At 38.5% G+C, this 20,350-nt stretch overlaps 1 protein-coding gene and 3 pseudogenes across 1 annotated transcript; 3 read left to right on the top strand and 1 right to left on the bottom strand.

The window, feature by feature from the left end:
- Nucleotides 1-1,858: 1,858 nt before the first annotated feature.
- On the top strand, nucleotides 1,859-4,333 carry LOC137741451 (uncharacterized; annotated as a pseudogene).
- A 6,036-nt stretch (nucleotides 4,334-10,369) lies between these two features.
- Nucleotides 10,370-11,844, top strand: LOC137741335 (stemmadenine O-acetyltransferase-like; annotated as a pseudogene).
- Nucleotides 11,845-12,679: 835 nt separating this feature from the next.
- On the top strand, nucleotides 12,680-15,974 carry LOC137715916 (pentatricopeptide repeat-containing protein At5g42310, chloroplastic-like; annotated as a pseudogene).
- A 112-nt stretch (nucleotides 15,975-16,086) lies between these two features.
- Nucleotides 16,087-19,827, bottom strand: LOC137715926 (uncharacterized). Its single transcript, XM_068455292.1, has 11 exons — nucleotides 19,606-19,827; nucleotides 19,162-19,219; nucleotides 18,973-19,083; nucleotides 18,697-18,834; nucleotides 18,528-18,597; nucleotides 18,178-18,233; nucleotides 17,811-17,936; nucleotides 17,405-17,544; nucleotides 17,045-17,117; nucleotides 16,878-16,952; nucleotides 16,087-16,790 (listed from the first exon to the last, which is right to left on the bottom strand). Exons 1-11 carry the CDS (start codon nucleotides 19,749-19,751, stop codon nucleotides 16,470-16,472), a joined length of 1,314 nt encoding a protein of 437 aa, XP_068311393.1. The 5' UTR covers nucleotides 19,752-19,827; the 3' UTR covers nucleotides 16,087-16,469.
- Between the last annotated feature and the right edge of the window lie 523 nt (nucleotides 19,828-20,350).

Raw genomic sequence — 20,350 nt, 5'->3', positions numbered from 1 at the left:
ATTGTGAAGCTAGGCTCGCTCCTCTCATTCTTAGCGTAGATAATATCGTTTGTTAAAAAAAAAAGAATTAATGGGTGAAATATATTGCCAAATTACCATGCCAATCATTCCTTACTGATTTTGTGCCAATTGGTAATGGCACGGTATTGTACCGAACCGAAATTTTTTGATAAGACATTAGTATTCGATACTATAACCGATGGTATTATTGTGCCGTACCAAAAAAAAAGAAAAAAATGTATATATATATATATATATAAAATTATACAATATTTAGAAAAAAATGGATCTTTTGATATAGGATCCTCGGTTTTGAATTTTTTAGATCAAACATTCATATCTTTTAGTGATTTGATTAAACTTTTTTTTTCATAATTTTGGTGCTATATGCACATTGTATTGTAACAAATTTCCTATAATCTAGCCTTTTAATTACACTCGTCTCCATTAGAGATAATTGTAAAAAAAAAAAAAAAAAAAAGGTTAGATTCAATTTATTTTCACAATAATGCTACAATTTAGCAATAATTATCTACAATTTAAGATATTTTCTTTCCAAAATAGTTTAAAATATTTTTAAATTCCACAAAATCAAATGTACCGAAATAAGTTTTTCTTTTAGTACGTTAAGAGAAAATAGGATTGAGAATAATTTAAAAGTACCAATACACAATGTGTTCAAAATAAAATGTATCAATATTAACAATATGTATCAAATCAAACGTACCAAAATTGCAAATAAACATACTAATTAATGATTTTTGTAAATTCCCACAAATAATATATACGTAATGTATTGTACCTAATAATAATTTGCCAACAACTGTATTTAAAAAAACAGCAAAAAAAATTGAAAAAATTTACCCAGAGCTTTTATGTTGATCACCAACTATTTGAAAAAAAAAAAAAACCACTTGGAAAAAGAAATAATATTAAATGTTTGCATAAAAAAAAAATATTGTGGTCGAAAAAACATATTTGGAATAAGAGAAAATATAGTTTAATTACTAATATCTCCACTAAATAAAGAAAAATGCATTATGCAGATAAAATGATAAATTCAAAAAATATTTTAATTTAAAAATATAATAATGATATGTAATTTAGCTTGAGGTGGTTATTGTTCAAGCACTTTAATCAAATTTTAAAAATGCACAAATGTTTAATCTCAATGATATAGTTAACTGTACGAAATTCTAATTTTCCCTAGAAAAAACCCTTCATTGCCTCTATCATTCCTTCGACACTTTCCCTCTTCGACACTCTCTCCCACTCCCTACAGGAATTGGTGTTGGTGTGCTTGCCTGTGCTTGTTGCCTGTGGTTTCTTACTGCAAGGATTCTATTTTGGCTTCCACTTTAGGCCATGAAAAATTACATTTTTGAGAGAGCCTCTTAAGCATTTCTCTTCAGGTTTTTCATTAGTTAAATGGATTAGGGTAATAAAAAGTGATACAGTAGCCCAACTAATTAGTATTTTTAATGTTAAAAAACTCAAAACACTTCTCATGCTATAGCCCACCGTTCCAGACGAGACGAAACAGTTTTGTTGCTGACACTCTACTTCGTGCCACATCTGAAATAAACATTTAGGGCGCGTTTGTTTGATCTCGTTAGGTCTTTGAAACTAGTTAAGTGTGCTCTTGTTTGTCTGGTGCACCAAATGCACACTTAGAAGTGTGGTAATAATCAGTTTACATGATTTTTCATGGAACATGTTTTTACTAATTACGCTGAATGGGTGACGATGCTCATCACTCATCGCCAAATATTTAGTTGAAACACATAGATGATTGTTTTACTAGCTAGCTCATATCATTGACTGAACTACTTGCTGTTGCTGGCTACTTTCTTCAACTCGACAGCCAAAGAGCAGGAGAGAAATTCTGTTGGAGTATGTAAAAAATGTGCAGCCAGAATTCATGGAGCTGTTTGTAAAGGGGAGGTATTTTATATGTTTATTTGCCATTAGTGCATACCATCTTAATGTCAATGAGGGTTTATTACTATTACTTATGCAATTTCCATGCCTTCTCACTGAATTGACAACACTTTTCACGCTTACTCATGTAGGTTGTTGGTGCAACGCGCCAAACAGTGACAAATATGATTGGAACATTACCCCCACAATTTTTTGCAGTGACACTAACCCCCGTAAGTCTATAACTATTATTCTTTCTTTTCGTCACCATAGCAGCTTGAGTATAGTAACATCTTATCTGATGGGTTCCTTATGTTGGAATTTGGGTGGCTGACTGATTTAAACTGATGCAAATTCCATGTGCATGTTTTCTGAGTTGTTGCATTTAAGGAATTTATGTACTCAGTGGGATTGGTTGACTTCCATCTCAGGTCGCAGAAAATCTTGCACAACTCATGTACAGTATCATGATGACGGGATATATGTTTCAGAATGCACAGTACAGGTTGGAACTTCAGCAAGGTTTAGAGCAGCCAGCTGCTCTTCCTGATGTGCAAGATAAGAAGGTAATATTTTTCTCATTTTTTTTCAAGTTCTATTTATGAACCATACTCATCCTTTTGGCCGTTGAGGAAACCTTTTACTACATTACCATTTACCGAAGAAAAACCATACCTTGTTTTTGAAGGCTTTGGCTTACCATTTATTTGTTATTGTGTTTTTTTGATGGCACAGAAATTAGGCCCTGATGGCAAGTTCAGTCATCTGACCCCTGCGTTATTAACATGCAAACTCTTTGTGACATTCACTATTCAGATGTTTCTGATACATTTTTCATAGTCGTTTATAGGACTTTTTTCAATCTTTCTATTTTAGTTTATGAGAGGTTCCGCCGTACAAACTTTAAATGGTGCCCAGTGACTGTCACAGGATGCACCAGATTATGCACCTGGTACACAGAAGAACGTGTCAGGTGAAGTTATTAGGTGGAATAATGTTTCTGGCCCTGAGAGAATAGATGCTAAGAAGTACATTGAGTTACTTGAAGCAGAGATTGAGGAACTAAATAACCAAGTTGGTAGGAAATCCTCGGGCGGACAAAATGAATTGTTGTAATATCTCAAGTCTCTTGAACCCCAAAATTTAAAGGTAAACAACTGTAGGAACTATAAATGGTTAGTCTTCAACAAGGATCACAAACAACATATCTTACATATAACATTACAAGAGTTGGCATTAAAAAGAGATCGACCATACCTGAGAACCCATCTGCCCAGCAACAAAGACAGCATCAACACCAACTGAAAAACCTGGTGCAGGGTGTGTTTACTGGTAACACATAAGAATTCTTCTACTCACTCAAGACCTTATGTTCCAATGGTGATAGAACCCTGATTATAGAACGTTTTCTTTGTGAGCAGGGAGTCCTTTTTATAAGTATAACCTTTGCCAACTTCCATCTATCGTGGAGTGTTGGTTCTTTACAGTTATTTGCAGTTTCAGATTGCAAGTTGATTTGTGATCACAATCACCACATATTCCTTGATTATAGGAAGCAGTTTTACACGTTTACAACTCCCACCAGTTTGTACAATTGGCAACTGCATTTCTTCCTTATACAATTTAGTTTAGTCCAATTAGGTTTCTTACAACAACATCCCGTCTGCTTATCCCAACTACTTTCGGTTGGCTAAATGTTTAGGTTCGTGGGTGGCAGCTGAGCATGGTAGGCTTATGACTAAATTCTAAGTGCTTTTTGTTAGAACATCTCAAGACCCACACTACTATTATTAATTTTTTACTGTTATTGTCTGAGGTAAATTTTTAGGTTGAAAAGATCTTACTAGTTGGCTGCGCCATCATCCACAACATATTGTAGCTATCTAATGTGTGAATTGTACTACTGTGATTCTTTCAAACGAGAAAAACAATCATAGTTAGTCATTATTGCTTCTGAAATTAGTAGATTTATTTATAAAGGTCCATAAATCTCTCTGTGACCCTTGGTTAAATGTCTTCAAATTCGAAGTAACTGACGAGCAGTGCTGGAGACGATGTTGTGGTTGCGATGAATACATTCATCAAGCGGCTTTTGGCTGTTTCTGATCCTCGCCAAATGAAGGTTTGCCTCTGGAATGAGCCGTCTTTAACTTGCGGTTTAAGTTTCGGGCAATCCTTCCTGTAATGGAAGTATTTTCCAAAAAAATAAAAATAAAAATAAAAGGATCAACAACTGGTATGTGTTGGTACAGACAAGAGTAAAAGAGACAACTGCATGGGAATTTGCGAAGCTGCTGTATTGGCTGATGATTGTTGAATACAGGATTCGCGATATCGAAGTTCGTTTTGATATGGAACGAGTACTTGGACTCCTCCGAAGCTCGCAGAATTGCCTCCAGGAGAAAATGTTTAATTACTCCGGAAAGAATTACAAAATAGGCGTGAAAGTTTATGAGAGGGGATCTAGAATGCTGGTGGTCCTAGTTGAGCTACTGGTATGTGTTCCTTAGAATGTGGACGAAACTGAGGGTTCCAAAGAGATGCCAGCAGGAATGGAAGTAGGAGAGAAAAAAATTTGAGAGATGAATTAGGAGGCGGCCCGGGATCCTTTACTTTTAGCAAGAAACTCCAAATTACAATTCTTTCCTTTTTAGCAATAAAGAGGCCCAACTGCCAAGTCCCAACTGCGAACACTGTGTGATCCAATCCAAACAGCCCGATAAAGAGGCCCAAGCCTGCGCCTTTTCTTTTTTTTTTTTACTTTGCCTTACTATTTCTTTTATCATTTTTTTTCAGAGGTTTTCCTTTTTACAAATTCTTCCGGTCTCTATTTTTGATATTCATCTGTTAGTCTATAATTTCCATCGGATGTCTCGGAAGGGACTGCGAAATCCTTTTCCTTTTTGTGAGGATTCTGGAGATACTCAAATCGTGTTTGTTCATCGTACATGGTATGGTTAGAAATTATTTTAAATACTTTTATTTAAAATTAAATATGAACAATACTTGACGAAAATTGACTGCACGATGTATGATAAAGGAATACGATTTGATGATTTTTTTTTTTTTTGTTACAGTAGTCAAGAAATCTTTTTTATTTTATTTCGCAAAGTGATTTGTTACTTTTGTTGGTTAAGGACATGAAAATCTTAATAATTAATTAATAGACTTGGCAGGCACATCTTAGTAGAGGAAATCGGAAATCCTAGCACAGAATCCGGATTAATCATAAAATCCTTAGCAATTAATAGAATATTAAAGTCGAGCACAATACATCCTAGTCCTAGTAGAGAAAATCCTAAAAGAGATCCAGACGGATGATGGTATCAGATGTTGAAATCCTTGACCATTAGAGCATTCCCACCGTAGCAAATTGCTCGGGGGACAATGTGCAAAACAAAGGCCCGAGGGCCGGTGGCAGGCCTCCAGCGTGAGGAAGCCCGGCGGAAGGGGGAGGCCCGAGCAAAGGGCCCGTGAGGGATTGCCAGCCCTTGAGCCCGAGGTGGGGATGACGTCATGCTGACGCCAGGGTGGCGTCAGCCTAATATTTTATTTTTTTGTGTCAGGCGCGTGCACCCCACCTGCACGTGGGGGCGCGTCCCGACAGAAAAAAAAGGGTTTTGTCAGTGACCGTTGGGAAGCCACGTGGCTTCCCACAGTCCGTTAGATCTTAACGGTCACTTAATGTGGACCATTAGATCTCAACGGTAAAAAAAAAAATTTAAGTCAGATTTAATATCCACCGTTCGATCTGAGATCAACGGTGGATATTAAAATGCTTTATAAATAAAAAAATAAATGAAAAAATAGTTTTAAAAATCTGAAAAGTTACCGTTGTGCCACGTGGCACAATCTGGAGCGTTGGAATTCAAATTTTTTTATATCCAACGGCAGAGATTAATTAATTGAATAAAAAATTAAAAAAAATTGTAAAAAATTCAAAAAAATTCAAAAAAATATCTGAAAAATCTGAAAAAAATTGTAAAAAAAATTGTTTTTACTTTTCTATAAATACCTTCTCATTATCATCTACCTTACACAACAATTTCATATTTTCTCAACTACTTTCAATCACATTCTCACCTTTGTCTCAAAGTTTGAATCCATTTTTTTTCAACAAAATGACCACTGGTGCAGGTACGAATTGGTCGCTTATTGAAGATGTTGCGTTATGTACTAGCTGGGTTGAAGTTACTCATAGTTCGCTTACGGGTAATGAGATGCAGTTGCGAGAAATGTGGAGTCTTATTCATACCAATTTTCTTGGGAAAATTGGTGGGAAAAGAACCAAAGAATCGATGTCCAGTCGTTGGAAATTACTTAGCCAATCGTTTAGTACGTGGAGAGACGCTTTGGCACAAGCTAGTAGTAATATTCGAAGTGGAGAAAATTACTCGGATCAGGTAACAATATAATTTATTGTTTGTATTATTTATTCGTTACGTACAAAATTTATTATTTATTGTTACTTATTTGTTACATTATAATTATGTTGTTTGTATTATTTATTTTTTGTTTGTTTGTATTATTTATTTACTAAACTTGGAACTCTAGCCCCATGTTATGATTAACATGACATATATATATATATATATATATATATATATATATATTTGCTAGTTACTTATTTTCATTAATATTATTTATTTGTTACTTATTTTCATTATTTACTAAACTTGAAGCCTTCTTACTTATTTTCATTATATTTGTTACTTATCATGACATATATATATATATATATATATATATTTGCTAGTTACTTATTTTCATTAATATTATTTATTTGTTACTTATTTTCATTATTTACTAAACTTGAAGCCTTCTTACTTATTTTCATTATATTTGTTACTTATATATATATGTATATATTTGCTAGTTACTTATTTTCATTAATATTATTTATTTGTTACTTATTTTCATTATTTACTAAATTTGAAGCCTTCTTACTTATTTGTATTATTTATTTGTTACTTATTTTTATTGTGTAGGAACTTCAAGCACAAGCTTGGTACGCTGCCAAAACCAAAAGCAAAAATAAATCATTCAACCGGTGGGAATGTTGGAATATTGTCAAAGATTGTCCTAAATTTAGAATTGTGCACGTCGGTCCAGAAGTGCACATGAACAGCACCCCTCTACACTCTACACCCGATCATGTTAATGAAGATGATGCAGAACAAGTGCCCGAAACGCCCCTCCCTGAACAAGCGTCGGGTTCGACCCGTTTTCCAATTAGGCCTGAAGGTAAGAAGGCTTCAAAGAGAAAAAGGAGTGCTTCGAAGAACGATTATGCAAAGTTCATGGAAGAACTTACTCGCCAAGGTGAATTGACTTTGGCGAGGGACATGGCGAAAGATGAGGCTGATAAGGCTAGAGAGGCATCAAAACAAGCAGTTGTTGAGAGAGAATTTTATGCTAATGAGAGAGAAAGAGAGCTACTTAGGCAAGAAAGGGAACATGTTAGAGAAGAAAGACGGGCTCAACAAGATCGTGAGATTATGAACATGTCTTTAGAAGGGAAGTCTCCAAATTCAAAATATTTTTGGAAGTTAGAGAAAGCGGATGTGGTGCGAAGGAGGCGTGCAAGAGAAACGATAGCAAGCCAAGGTGGTTCTAGCACCACAAGAGAAGATCATCCTAGCACCACAAATTGGTTAAGTGATGATGAATAGAGTACTTTTTGTAATCGGAGCCCATAATTTTTCAATCACTTTGGGTTGTAATTTATTATTTATTGTTTGTATTATTTATGTTGTTTCCAATTTCTTGAATATTTATTCAAATTTATTTGGTAAGTTATTTATTAAAAGTCCATCGTTCTAATTAAAAGTCCTTGTATAAAATAATTAAAAGTCCATGGTTCTAATTAAAAGTCCTTTACATAAACATAAACATACTAAGAATTACATATACTAAGAATTACATAAACATAAACATAAAAAAATTACATAAACATAAACATAAAAAAAATTACATAAACATAAACATAAACATACTAAGAATTACATAAACATAAACATAAACATACTAAGAATTACATTTACTAAGAATTACATAAACATAAACATAAAAAAATTACATAAACATAAACATAAAAAAATTACATAAACATAAACATAAACATACTAAGAATTACATATACTAAGAATTACATAAACATAAACATAAAAAAAATTACATAAACATACCAAATAATAAAACACACCAAATAAAATAACATAAACATACCAAATTCAAAAAAACACACTAAATGAACTTAATTATCTTCAGCTTGTTTCAATGCCCTCTGGTGCTCTATCAAGTCAATTTGTCGGGCATTGTGCATGTCTGGCATTTGAAATGCAGTATATCGTTGAATGAGCCTTTCATTGTAACGTCCATCCCTTTGTAATGGCTCATGTTGCACAGGCTCATCGGTGGCGTCATGAGCACAATATATACGTGTTCTTGAATTGTTCATCGGGTCTGGCTCATATTCATCAACATCTTCATAATCGTACTCATCTTCCACAATCATGTTGTGAAGAATGATGCACGTCATCATGATGGAGCGAAGCGACTCTACATCAAACAATCTGGCAGCACCCTTGACGATCGCCCAGCGAGCTTTGAGGATACCGAAACAACGCTCCACATCCTTCCTGCACCCCTCTTGACAGCTTGCAAAGTGTTTTTCCTTTGCACTTCGTGGACGTGGCACTGTTTTGACAAATGTTGACCAGCGGGGGTAGATGCCGTCAGCTAGGTAGTATGGTCCGTCATACATACGTCTGTTGACCTCATACGTAACTTTTGGTGCCTTTCCTTGCAGGACATCGTTGAACACTGGGGATTGGGCAAGGACGTTGATGTCATTTTGAGCTCCCGGGACCCCGAAAAAGGCGTGCCAAATCCATGTATCAAAAGATGCCACCGCCTCCAGAATGATACTTTTTGCTCCTTTTCTGTCCCCGTAAGCGCCTTGCCATGCACTTGGACAGTTTTTCCACGTCCAGTGCATACAATCAATGCTTCCAATCATCCCAGGAAAGCCACGCATCTCCGCCTTCTTCAACAGCCGCTCCAAGTCCATGTGTGTAGGTTTGCGGAGGTACCCAGCGGTGTAGATAGATTCGATTGCTCCGCAAAACCTCATCAGGGACTCAAGAATGGTTGATTGCCCCATCCTCGTTATCTCATCCACTTGGTCTGCAGATGCTCCATATGCAAGCATCCGCAAGGCAGCAGTAATTTTTTGCTCAGGCAGTAGACCCATAGCACCAAAAACATCTTTTTTTTGCACAAAATAAGAATCATGGTTGCAAACAGCAATCATGATTTTGTTGAACAAATGTCGTTCCATTCTAAAACGACGTCTAAAGTACGTATTAGGGAATGCACTATTAGGAACAAAATAATCATCCAATAGTTCCATACCTCGTCGTTGCCTGCTTCTATCAAGGTTTCCGGAACGGCTGGGCCTGCAGATCTGAGCCGCAGCTTGGATGACTCGACGGGAATGTGAGGCTCTGCCCCTTCTTACTTTGTCATCTTTCATTTGACGCTCCTCATCCTCTTCCCTCTCATTTCTTACCCCCTGGTGATTGAATGTTGCTTCTGATTCGTTAAACAATTCTTCCTCTTCCTGATTGAATTCCCACATCATCCTTGAGGAAGAAGAAGAAGACATTGAAAGAAAGAAACAGAAACTATGAATAATGATACAAATTTTTGTGAATAAGGAAGCAGAAACTATGAATAATGATAGAGAGCTTGAGAATTTTGGTGTGAGATTTGTGAGGATGGATGATGGATTATATAGAGGATTCAGAAAGGATTAGGTTGTGCATAATGCCACGTGGCATCCCGTCATTCGTTACAAATCTGATGGAAATCTATCCTCAAAGATTGTAAACAGATTATGACATGTGGCATGCCGTCATTCGTTAAAAATCTGATGGAAATCTATCCTCAAAGATTGTGAACCGATTATGACACGTGGCGCGACGTGATTAGTTAATAATCTTATCAGAAATCCATCACCAATAATTGTATTATTTTGTAATATTTTGTATTATTTAATAATACTTCGGATAATGACACGTGGCGCAACGAGAACGATTAAAAATCTTATCCGATATTACAATTAAAATTATTTTGTATTATTTTATAAATAAAAAAAATACTAATATTTTATTGCCTATTGCCAGGGCTATTGAAGTGTAACGGTGGAGATGCAAATTCTATTGCCAGGGCTACTTATTGTTCATTAAGGGCAGTTACTGTTCATTAGGTGGATTGAATAGTGTATTGCCAGGGGGGAGAGCTCCAACGCTGGAGTTGCTCTTAATAGAGGAAATCACTAGCTCTCCTGGCTAGCTAGTGTTACATATATAATATCATCAGTCATCAGGAACTGAATCATCTATCACCTACCTAGCTAATTGAGCTAATCAAGATGTTGACGTCCATGATGCAAGTCAAGATAATTTCCGATGAGTGCATCAAACCCTCTTCCCCAACACCCCAACACCTGAGAACCCACAAGCTCTCCCTCTTGGACCAGTTCATTCCCTCCGTCTATGTACCCATGATCCTCTTCTTTCACCCCTCCTCCTCCATTCACCCCATTAATATTAATATAACTACTCCAACGAGGTCACAACTGCTAAAGCAATCCCTCTCAGAAACCTTGACTCACTTTCACCCACTTGCCGGTAGAATTAGAGAGAGTCTTTCGATTGATTGGGGGCTCGTTACGTAGAGGCCGAGGTTGACTCCAATCTCTCCCAGTTTCTCAACCATCCTGATCTCTCCTTCATCAGTCAGTTCCTTCCCGGTGAGGCTAGTTGGCACGAAGCAGCTCCCGGAGCTCAGGTAGCTATGATGCAAATCACCAACTTTGCATGCGGCGGTTTCGTTCTGGGTGCCTTTATCTCACAAATGGTTGTTGATGGAACCGCATTGAGCGCCTTCCTCAAAGCTTGGGCTGCCGCAACATTTCGCTACATAGCGACTCCTTATACTCATTATATTTATACAAAGGGTAAGTTTGATGCACCATCTTTGTTTCCCCAAAATGATGCAAACCCAAGAGAAGCGATGATGGCTTTGTACTACTGCTTCCTGAAAGTGGGAAACTGTGTTACAAGGAGAATTGTATTTGATACTCCTGCTCTGGCCACACTCAAGAGAAAAGCAGCCAGCTCAAGGGTGCCAAATCCAACGCGTATGGAGGTTGTCACGGCACTCATCTGGAAGAACATTATGGCTGCCCTTAACTTGAAGACCAAACCTAATATTGTTCAGAACCGGACATCTCTGATAACACACGCTGTGAATTTGCGTCGAAGAGCTGTGCCACCATTTTCCGAATACACTATGGGAAATTTTCTGTCCATGGCTGCCGTGCTGTCACAATGCAGTACTGAAGATCATTATCAAAAGGAGGACAACTTAGCTCATGTGGATGATGATCGTGATCATGAGTTGGGTAAGTTGGCGAAGCATGTGAGGGAAGCAATAAGCAAACTTGATGGTGATTTTGTACAAAGCCTACAAGGAGATGGGACTAGAGGGCTCACCAAATTCTGTGAGCCTTTCAAGGAGATAAGAGAGACTTTGTCTCGCACAAGTGCAGATGCAGCTGATGGACAGAGCCTGGATTATATAGGATTTAGGAGCTGGTGCAAATTTGGTCTTTATGAAGTTGATTTTGGGTGGGGAAAGCCGTCGTGGGTGTCATGTGTTGGAGGAAAGAGGGGTGCAGAAGAGCCTGTGTGCATGAATATGGTGGTTTTAATGGATACAAGGTCGGGGCATGGAGTTGAAGCCTGGATTTATCTAGATGAGCAAGACATGGCTATATGAGAGCATGATCCTCACTTCCTTGCTTTTGTTTCTTTAAACCCTAGTCCTCTTTCTGTTGCCATCAGAATACCATAGACAGGCTGTAGGCAGAAGGCAACTCTGTTTCTCATCCGGGTCCCTGACATTAATTAGTGAAATAAAGATCATCAAATCTATGCCATTAATGTATGTGCTAAACCAAAATCAATATTAAAGAAATTTGAGTTTCATTGACTTACTAGAGTTTCATTTCGAAGAAATTACAAATGTCAATCCTGTTAGACAGACTAGAGACTACAGTAGACTTATTAGTCGTGAAGATCAATTACCATCTCCTCAAGTTTTGTGGAGAGAGGTGATGCTGCTTAGTTCGGAGGAAGTGATGCTCGTGAACCCCCCATTGGGATTGTTACAGCAGAGAAACCCTAGCCGATGCCGGTGTCTGTGGCTAGCAAGGAAGGGAGTCTCAACCCTGGCATTCCACTTGCTTTACCTTAAAAGCTAGTATATTTAAGTATTATTTTATTATTTTTAAGTCAACAATAACTCAATTTTTATCATTTAAAAAAAAAACATAAATAAAACAATAAATTTTGACACACGTGATGAAAAAAAAATATTGATAATATATTAAACTGTCAATCGACTATCAAATTAAAATTTGAGATTTTGAATTTGACATCTTTAAATTTCTTTAGGGATACACTTAAGCTTCCAATTTTAAAGGCGAAACATTTTTGTAGCTCCAATCAGGTGGTTCTACATCTAAGATCGAGTAAATAGAAAATCTGAAAAGGTTAAGTGGCAGCTCTAAGGTTTATGTGGATAGTACGTCATGTCCCGCAACACACAAGATAGGCCCTCGGATTGGGCCTTCCCTCCACCAAAACTATCCCCAGAAACAAATCAAACCGATAAAATACTCAACAGAATACCAGTAACCATAGTACCATACCCAGTTGAACAATTAGTTGCGTGGGGTTTTCGCCGCTTAACAGCCATCCGTAACTGCAACGCCACTAACTGCTTTGGTGGAGGAGAGGAGGAGGAGGAGGAGCCGCCGGAGGAGGTAGATGCTCAACTCAGCTCTCTCACTTGTAAGTTGAATCAATCAAATTCAAAGGTATTGTAAAGATGATGCTTCTGCCAGTGCCACTGCCAGGTTCGACTTGCTTCCCTTCCATTCAATTTACTTCGTCCATACTCATCCGCCACCACCACCACGTCTGGCCTCTGTCCGCCACCGCAGCCGCTGCCGTGACCAATTCTTCCGAACCCCATCTGCCCCCAATTCCATCTTCCTCAACTACGATTCATTCAACCCCAACCTCAACCTCAACCTCGACACGACGCTTTGGAGACGACCAAGCTGGCGCTTCCACCCACGACTTCGGTCCCCTCCTCACGTTCGTCGCCAACTCCATGTCATCCGATGATGATTCCGCCTCCTCCTCCTGCTCCCCAACCTCACTCGACCCGACGGAGTTCCAGCTGGCTCAGTCCTACGGCGCTGTCCCCGCCCCACTCTGGCACTCTCTCCTCAAATCCCTCTGCGCCTCCTCCTCCTCCTCCATTGGACTTGCCTACGCCGTCGTTTCGTGGCTCCAAAAGCACAACCTGTGCTTCTCCTACGAACTCCTCTACTCCATCCTCATCCACGCCCTCGGCCGCTCCGAGAAGCTCTACGAGGCCTTCTTGCTCTCCCAGCGCCAATCCCTCACTCCCCTCACCTACAATGCCCTCATCGGCGCCTGTGCTCATAACGGGGACCTCGAGAAGGCCCTCCATTTGATGTCCCGCATGCGCCAGGACGGTTACGGCTCCGACTTTGTCAACTACAGCTTGATCATTCAGTCCCTCACCCGCTCCAACAAGATCGATTCTCCAATCATGCTCAAGCTCTACAGGGAGATTGAGTCCGAGAGCATTGAGATTGATGGCCAGCTCTTCAACGACATCATTGCTGTTTTTGCTAAAGCCGGCGAGCCCTCCCAGGCTATGCACCTTCTGGCCATGGTCCAGGCCACTGGCTTGAGCCCCAAAACCGCCACTCTGGTTGCTGTCATCTCATCCTTAGGGAATTCCGGCAGGATAATAGAAGCCGAAGCTATCTTCGAGGAAATGAGAGAAGGAGGACTGCAACCCAGGACCAGGGCTTACAATGCCCTCCTCAAAGGCTATGTAAAGGCAGGTCAACTAAAAGATGCCGAATCCATCGTCTCCTAGATGGAGAAGAGCGGCATTTCCCCCGATGAGCACACTTACAGCCTGCTCATTGATGCCTACGCGAATGCGGGCAGGTGGGAAAGCACAAGAATTGTGTTGAAAGAGATGGAAGCTGGCAATGTGCAGACCAATTCTTATGTTTTCAGCAGGATTTTAGCCAGCTACCGCGATAGAGGGGAGTGGCAAAAGTCGTTCCAAGTTTTGAGGGAGATGAAGAGCAGTGGAGCAAGACCTGATAGGCATTTTTACAATGTCATGATTGACACTTTTGGAAAGTCCAATTGTCTTGATCATGCTATGGCTACCCTTGAAAGGATGCTATCTGAGGGAATCCACCCAGACACTGTCACCTGGAATACGCTTATAGATTGTCATTGCAAGTCAAGCCGCTATGTAAGGGCAGAGGAGCTGTTTGAGGAAATGCAGCAAAATGGGTGTGCCCCTTGCGCCACCACCTATAACATCATGATCAATTCCTTTGGGGAGCAGCAAAGGTGGGATGATGTGAAAGGCTTGTTGGGGAAGATGCAGGCTCAGGGTTTACTGCCCAACATAGTTACGTATACCACATTGGTTGACATTTATGGAAAGTCGGGGAGATTTACTGATGCAATAGAGTGTTTGGAGGTTATGAAGTCTGCAGGCATGAAACCATCCCCGGCAATGTACAATGCCGTAATTAATGCCTATGCACAAAGAGTAAGTTGTCTTATCAACACTAATGTTAATGTGTGTGTGTGTGTGTGTATTTATTTCCAATTGCTGAAGCTATAGATAGATATCAACCAGAAGGCTATTCGTCTTGCTTCAGACTACCAGTTTTATCTTTGTGTTTGGATCCCTGATAGTGAATTGGATAAGATTCTTACCGTGAGTGTGATGGTTGAACATCCATTTGATCTTCCATGTGAATGTTTGACAGGGTTTGTCAGAGCAAGCACTGAACGCATTTAAGGTAATGAGAGCAGATGGATTAAAACCCAGTCCCTTGGCTCTCAATTCGTTAATCAATGCGTTTGGTGAAGATAGAAGGGATACTGAGGCCTTTTCTGTGTTGCAGTACATGAAGGAAAATGTAAGTCATTTCTAATGTTGTCATAATTACTGTTACTGCACAGATTGGTACAACAATTGATCTTGCTTCTTTGTAACTGCAGGACCTGAAACCATATGTAGTTACGTATACTACACTTATGAAAACCTTTATCCGTGTTGCTAAATTTTATAAGGTATGAATTTCATATATTATCATAGATAACCTTTGCATTGTCGTTGCATGCATGACGGCCAGGCCTTCACTTATAAGTTTCATTCGAATGTACAAGTTGCATGTTTTTGGTTTCAGGTTCCAGCAGTGTATGAAGAAATGATTATGTCTGGTTGCACTCCAGATAGGAAAGCTAGGGCTATGTTAAGGTCTGCGCTGAAATACATGAAACAGACACTCAGATCCTAAATGACATGATTTGAGTCATCCAGCCACAGTTAAATGTGTTCACCTGCTATGTTTGGCCTAGTCAGGTATGATATGAAGATTAAGGCCAAACCCATTGATCTTTATGCTAGTCATAAGTTTCACACATGCCAGCATCTCCAGACTCCAATGGCTGTAAATCACCATCTTTGACAGTCTGATCATTTTGCAGGAACGACGATTCACACTGGCCATCGTGCAAGAGTATCCAACATCAAGGGAAATTGTGTTCCAGAGTTTGGGAACAATGACACCGAGCACAGCACACCCTAGTGACAAACACAAGAACAGCTGAAGAAATACACCCCCATCACCATTTCCATTACCATTACCTCACTCAAATTTTCGGTTGTAATTGTTTTCCATATGCACCGCTGCACCAGATAAAATGTGATTCATTGCTTGTATCTTGTAAAAAGTTGTCCGATTGTTTTTCATCATAAAGTAAATGTAATTATAAAACTAAATTGTATGTGTTTTTGTTCATATTTCAAAAGGAAGTATGCAAACGAATATGCGTATGTTAGGCGTTAGGCCACTGTGGTCACATCAACTCTTGGTTGTTCAAAGGTGTGATCAAGAACAACGATTAACTGCTGTTCAGAGATTCGAGTATAATGCAAGCATACATTCAATCCAAGCAAATAAATGATCACTTAAATTAAAAGAATATTTTGAATATTACAGATAAAACAATCACACTCAATGGGTTTAACAATTGCTCGTATCGTGTGTAAAAAATAAAAAATTTAACTTAAAGAGACATCCTTTCTAAAACATTTGGCATGCACCCCACCCCTCTATGATATTTCTTATTTTTGCTTCTCCTTTTTCCCATGACAACTAGGAACTTGAAATATAAAAAAAATTCACTTCAAATTATGGACCTCAACTTCTTGCTGCTCATGGTGTTTCACAATCGGTATTGAAAATCAATGGAGAGGTGGAGGAAATGTGCGGAACAACATGTCGATCAATACAGTGCAGCACGAAGCCTCTAACATGGAGTTGTTTCTCAATATCAGATTGCAATAGCAGAAACCATTGGTCTAGCACACTTGCTTTTTGAAATTCTGGAACAGAACATGAACATTAACAGAACAGAAGATAACAAGAAGAGCCTGAAATATGTTCTTATCTCCTGCATTCCTAGTTCAAGCACCTCCATCTTCTTTCCATATCTACTACTCCTCTCGACTAAATAACCTTCAAGATACTCATCTATGGATACCCACTTGTCTAATAAGGTGGGCACAGAAGCCTTTGAATAATTTTCACCAAGCTGGTCTGGCCCCAATTTAAAAATTGTGAAAAATGCAGCAGACCATTCATTGAGAACTCTCTGAAAGGAAAAAGATTTACACTGTTTTCATTGACTGTTGCCTCTATACATGCTGAAACTTAAAAGATGACCAAAAAACTGACATACATTGAAGGTAACGAAGTCGGTGGGATTGAACATTTTGAAGCAATCTCTTGATGAGGCCGCTCCATCTCCATATATCTGAGTCAACAAAAAGGATGCAAATTTGTCTAGTTCCAAGTTGCTTTTTGATCAGAAATTTGAAGGAAAAAATGAGGGATAACTTGACAAACCTCAAAGGTGAAAGCCATTGGCACCCTTACAATGTCGAACATAAAATCAGTTGCTGTCCCATGTGCCAGGTACCTAGAAATAAACCTTGATGAAAAAACATATAATAACCATTTTAAAAGAGTAAGCATCGAAACCTATAAACTTTGGCTCACAATTCGAGGAGAGATGTGGGGGGAGGGGTGGTGGTAAAGTTTATTTATCCAAATAAACCACTTAAAATTTCAGATCCAGCAGGGCTTAGCCTTGCAGTCCAGCTACCACCACAAAAGATGGTTACAAAAGTATAGAGGCTGATCTTAAAATTTCAGATAACAATAGTAACAATCAACTGAACAATAACGACTGCTAGTAATACTAACCCAACAGAACCTCCACCAGACCCAACCATGCAACGCTTTTGGCAGTGCAGTTGGTTGAGTTCTTCAAGCAATGACTTCATCTGGTGGGAGGAAACTCCATCTGGGGTTGTGTTCTTATGGTCATACGGCATAAACAGAGCCTGAACAAACCCGAATCTATATAAGAAATGTGTCATATGCAGAGTACACAACCCTAAGTTGAAATGAAACGTAAAATTGAGAATCACTGTGACACTTCAATGGTAATTGGAAAAAAAAAAAAAAAAAAAACAGTATAAAGTGGCAAATCATAGGGTGATATTGCATTTGGTAAAACAGAATTGCATCAATCGTTAACTTCAAAAATGGTTGATATGACTTCGGAGTCAACATGAGGAAATACTAATTGAAAGTTTATGTGACCTACCTCCATCCCAGAGTGTATATTAATCCAGATGTGTGGATCAAATGACACGGCAACTTTCCGTATTATCTGAGTTTCAGGCTCGCTGAAAGGAGCAGTTCCAGGATTTTCCTCATATGGATCATAATCCTGGGATAGAAATACAAAATAAAAGCAAAAGAATAGTCTTAAGCACAAAAAAGAAGAAATGGAATGACAGTTGAATACTGAAGTTAAGGAGAGGAAGCAGGAAACAATAACTGAAACTACATCATCATCTAACGGTGGGTTATATATTAAGTGCAGTGCTTTATAATCTTAAAGAACATCCATCTGAAGAAGACATCTTAATCAATACACTCAAAAGATAATGCAGTATAGTATGATTAACCTTCTCTTTTTTGCCCCAATCTACGCTCCAATTACGGTTGAGATCAACTCCCCTCCCTGTCCAGTATGCAAATTTAAGCATTTAACAATCTTTATAAGATGTGATAAATAAATCAAGGATTCATGCACGCATACAGACATAAAATCTTGAAGAATTACCACACACGCTGGGGCATTTTACTATTGCCATGCTATCCATGAAAATATCTCTTATTAGTGTTCTTTCATATAATAGGGGAGCATTTGATTGACAGAGAATTCTATTTATAATGTTGTATGTGTGTGTGTGTGCGCGCGCGTGGGTGCTTGGGTGCGTATATATTTTAGATCCCAGAAAACCAATTGCTTTACCATTTCTTCTCTCACAGAGGTCTCCTGCTTCAACAAGTTTACGGCCGTTTAAGTTTTCTATTGGAACCACCTGAAATAAAATTAGATATCAGAACTCAAAAAAGACCAACTTCTTAAAGTTATCTCCAAAGAGATAGCTAACAATTGCAGCACATTACAAAGATGTCACCTTTATCAAGAGCTTGTCCAGGGTACTGTCTAAGGAGGCTGGGTCCAGGTTGGGTAGAAACTGTTCTTTACTACAGATTGATAGGATTCGCAATGCAAGCTCGGATGTAATAAGCTCCCTTCCATGCTGCCCAAAACTCTGGAATACAAGGAATCATCTGTCAAAAACACCAGCCATTACCAATCTGAGATTATCTATGACTATAAACAGCCAGCCCGCTATGCAAAATATAGTCAGAACAAATCGAGCTTATAAAAATACATGAAAAAAACTTACAAGAAGGATCCGAAATTTTGGCCGGTCATCAGTCTCTTGACTTCTCCGACTATAGGTAACTATTGCGATCTCAGCAGAGTAGCCCTTGTTTTGAGATTTAATTGTATCCAACTGTCATTAGCATCAAAGTATTAGAACACGAAATGAATTTCAAAGGGAAAAAAATGATAGAAGGCAAAGGAAACCTACAGAGAGCTCCTCTGGGTGCCGAAAGACGAGAGCTTTAATTTCTTCCATCAAATCCCCACTGCAGACCAATAAAAAGGAAAACTTTGATGTTATACATTAATTGTAGATTATGTTTTCGTGGTTAAAATTAAATTGCCTGAGGAATTCATAACAAGTTCACATCATCAAGTAAGGCAAATAATTGAAAGGTGAGGGAGGGAATAGCCAAGATTCGCTACAATTTCTGACCAACCTAACCAACCATAGAGTCGGGAAACAAGAAATTACAGAAAGAAACAGAAAGCCCATCACAAGATTTAAACAAAAATAAATGAATCAGTAACTATCAATTCAGCAGAAGTCCGTAGGAGCCTGACGAGATTAATCAGGCAAAATACAAGGTTAGTGCAAAACGATTGGAAAACAGTAAAGAAATAAATGTTGGATAAAGAAAATAGAGGTTACCTGGAGTGATAGAGATCGCGGTTGATAGGGGTGAGAGAAGGGTGGGTGAGATTACTATTGCCATGGACGACCACGAAAGCTTGTAACCACGCAAAGAAGCAGAGAGTGATGGATAAAGGAGAGGAGAGAGGAAGGAGATGAGCCATGGCATTGGCAGTTGACGATCTCTGTTTTTTCTTTTTCTTGTTTTCACATTATTATTTCTTTCTTTTCTTTCGAGCTGTGTCTGTGCGCGAGTGCTGTGGCAAAATGGGAAGAAAAGGGCAAAAAAATGGCAAAATAAGGAAAGAAACAAGGGAAAGACAAGGGTTGTCTTGTCTTTTGGTCTGTTTGTCCTGTTATTCACACAACCCCCAAAATTCCTATTTCCCACTCCTTTTTTTAATTTATTTTTAATGACATATTTACCCCTATGTCAAATGATGTAAATACCTAAATAATTTAAAACCCTTCTATCCCCCTCCCTCTTTCAAACCTCTCGCTGTCCAGAATCTTCTTATCCATAATTCTAACCTAGTTTCTTCTCTTTGTTTTTGCAAAACTCAAAAAGATCTAATTTCTTTGAATTTCATTTTGTTGTTAGCTACTGCCTTGGTATAATTGAAAGAAAAAAAAAGTGAAATTTTGAAAATTTAGAAGAAAAATGGAGAGCCCAGTAATCAACTCCCCACATTCATGAGTTACCCACCCTATCCAATTTGACAGCAGCCATCCTCCACCGGCTTGACACTTCAACCTAATCTTT

This window comes from Pyrus communis, chromosome 1 (assembly GCF_963583255.1).
Source record: "Pyrus communis chromosome 1, drPyrComm1.1, whole genome shotgun sequence".
Lineage (NCBI taxonomy): Eukaryota > Viridiplantae > Streptophyta > Magnoliopsida > Rosales > Rosaceae > Pyrus > Pyrus communis.
The sequence above is the reverse complement of the archived record's forward strand: the minus strand, read 5'-3'. Positions and strand labels throughout refer to the sequence as shown.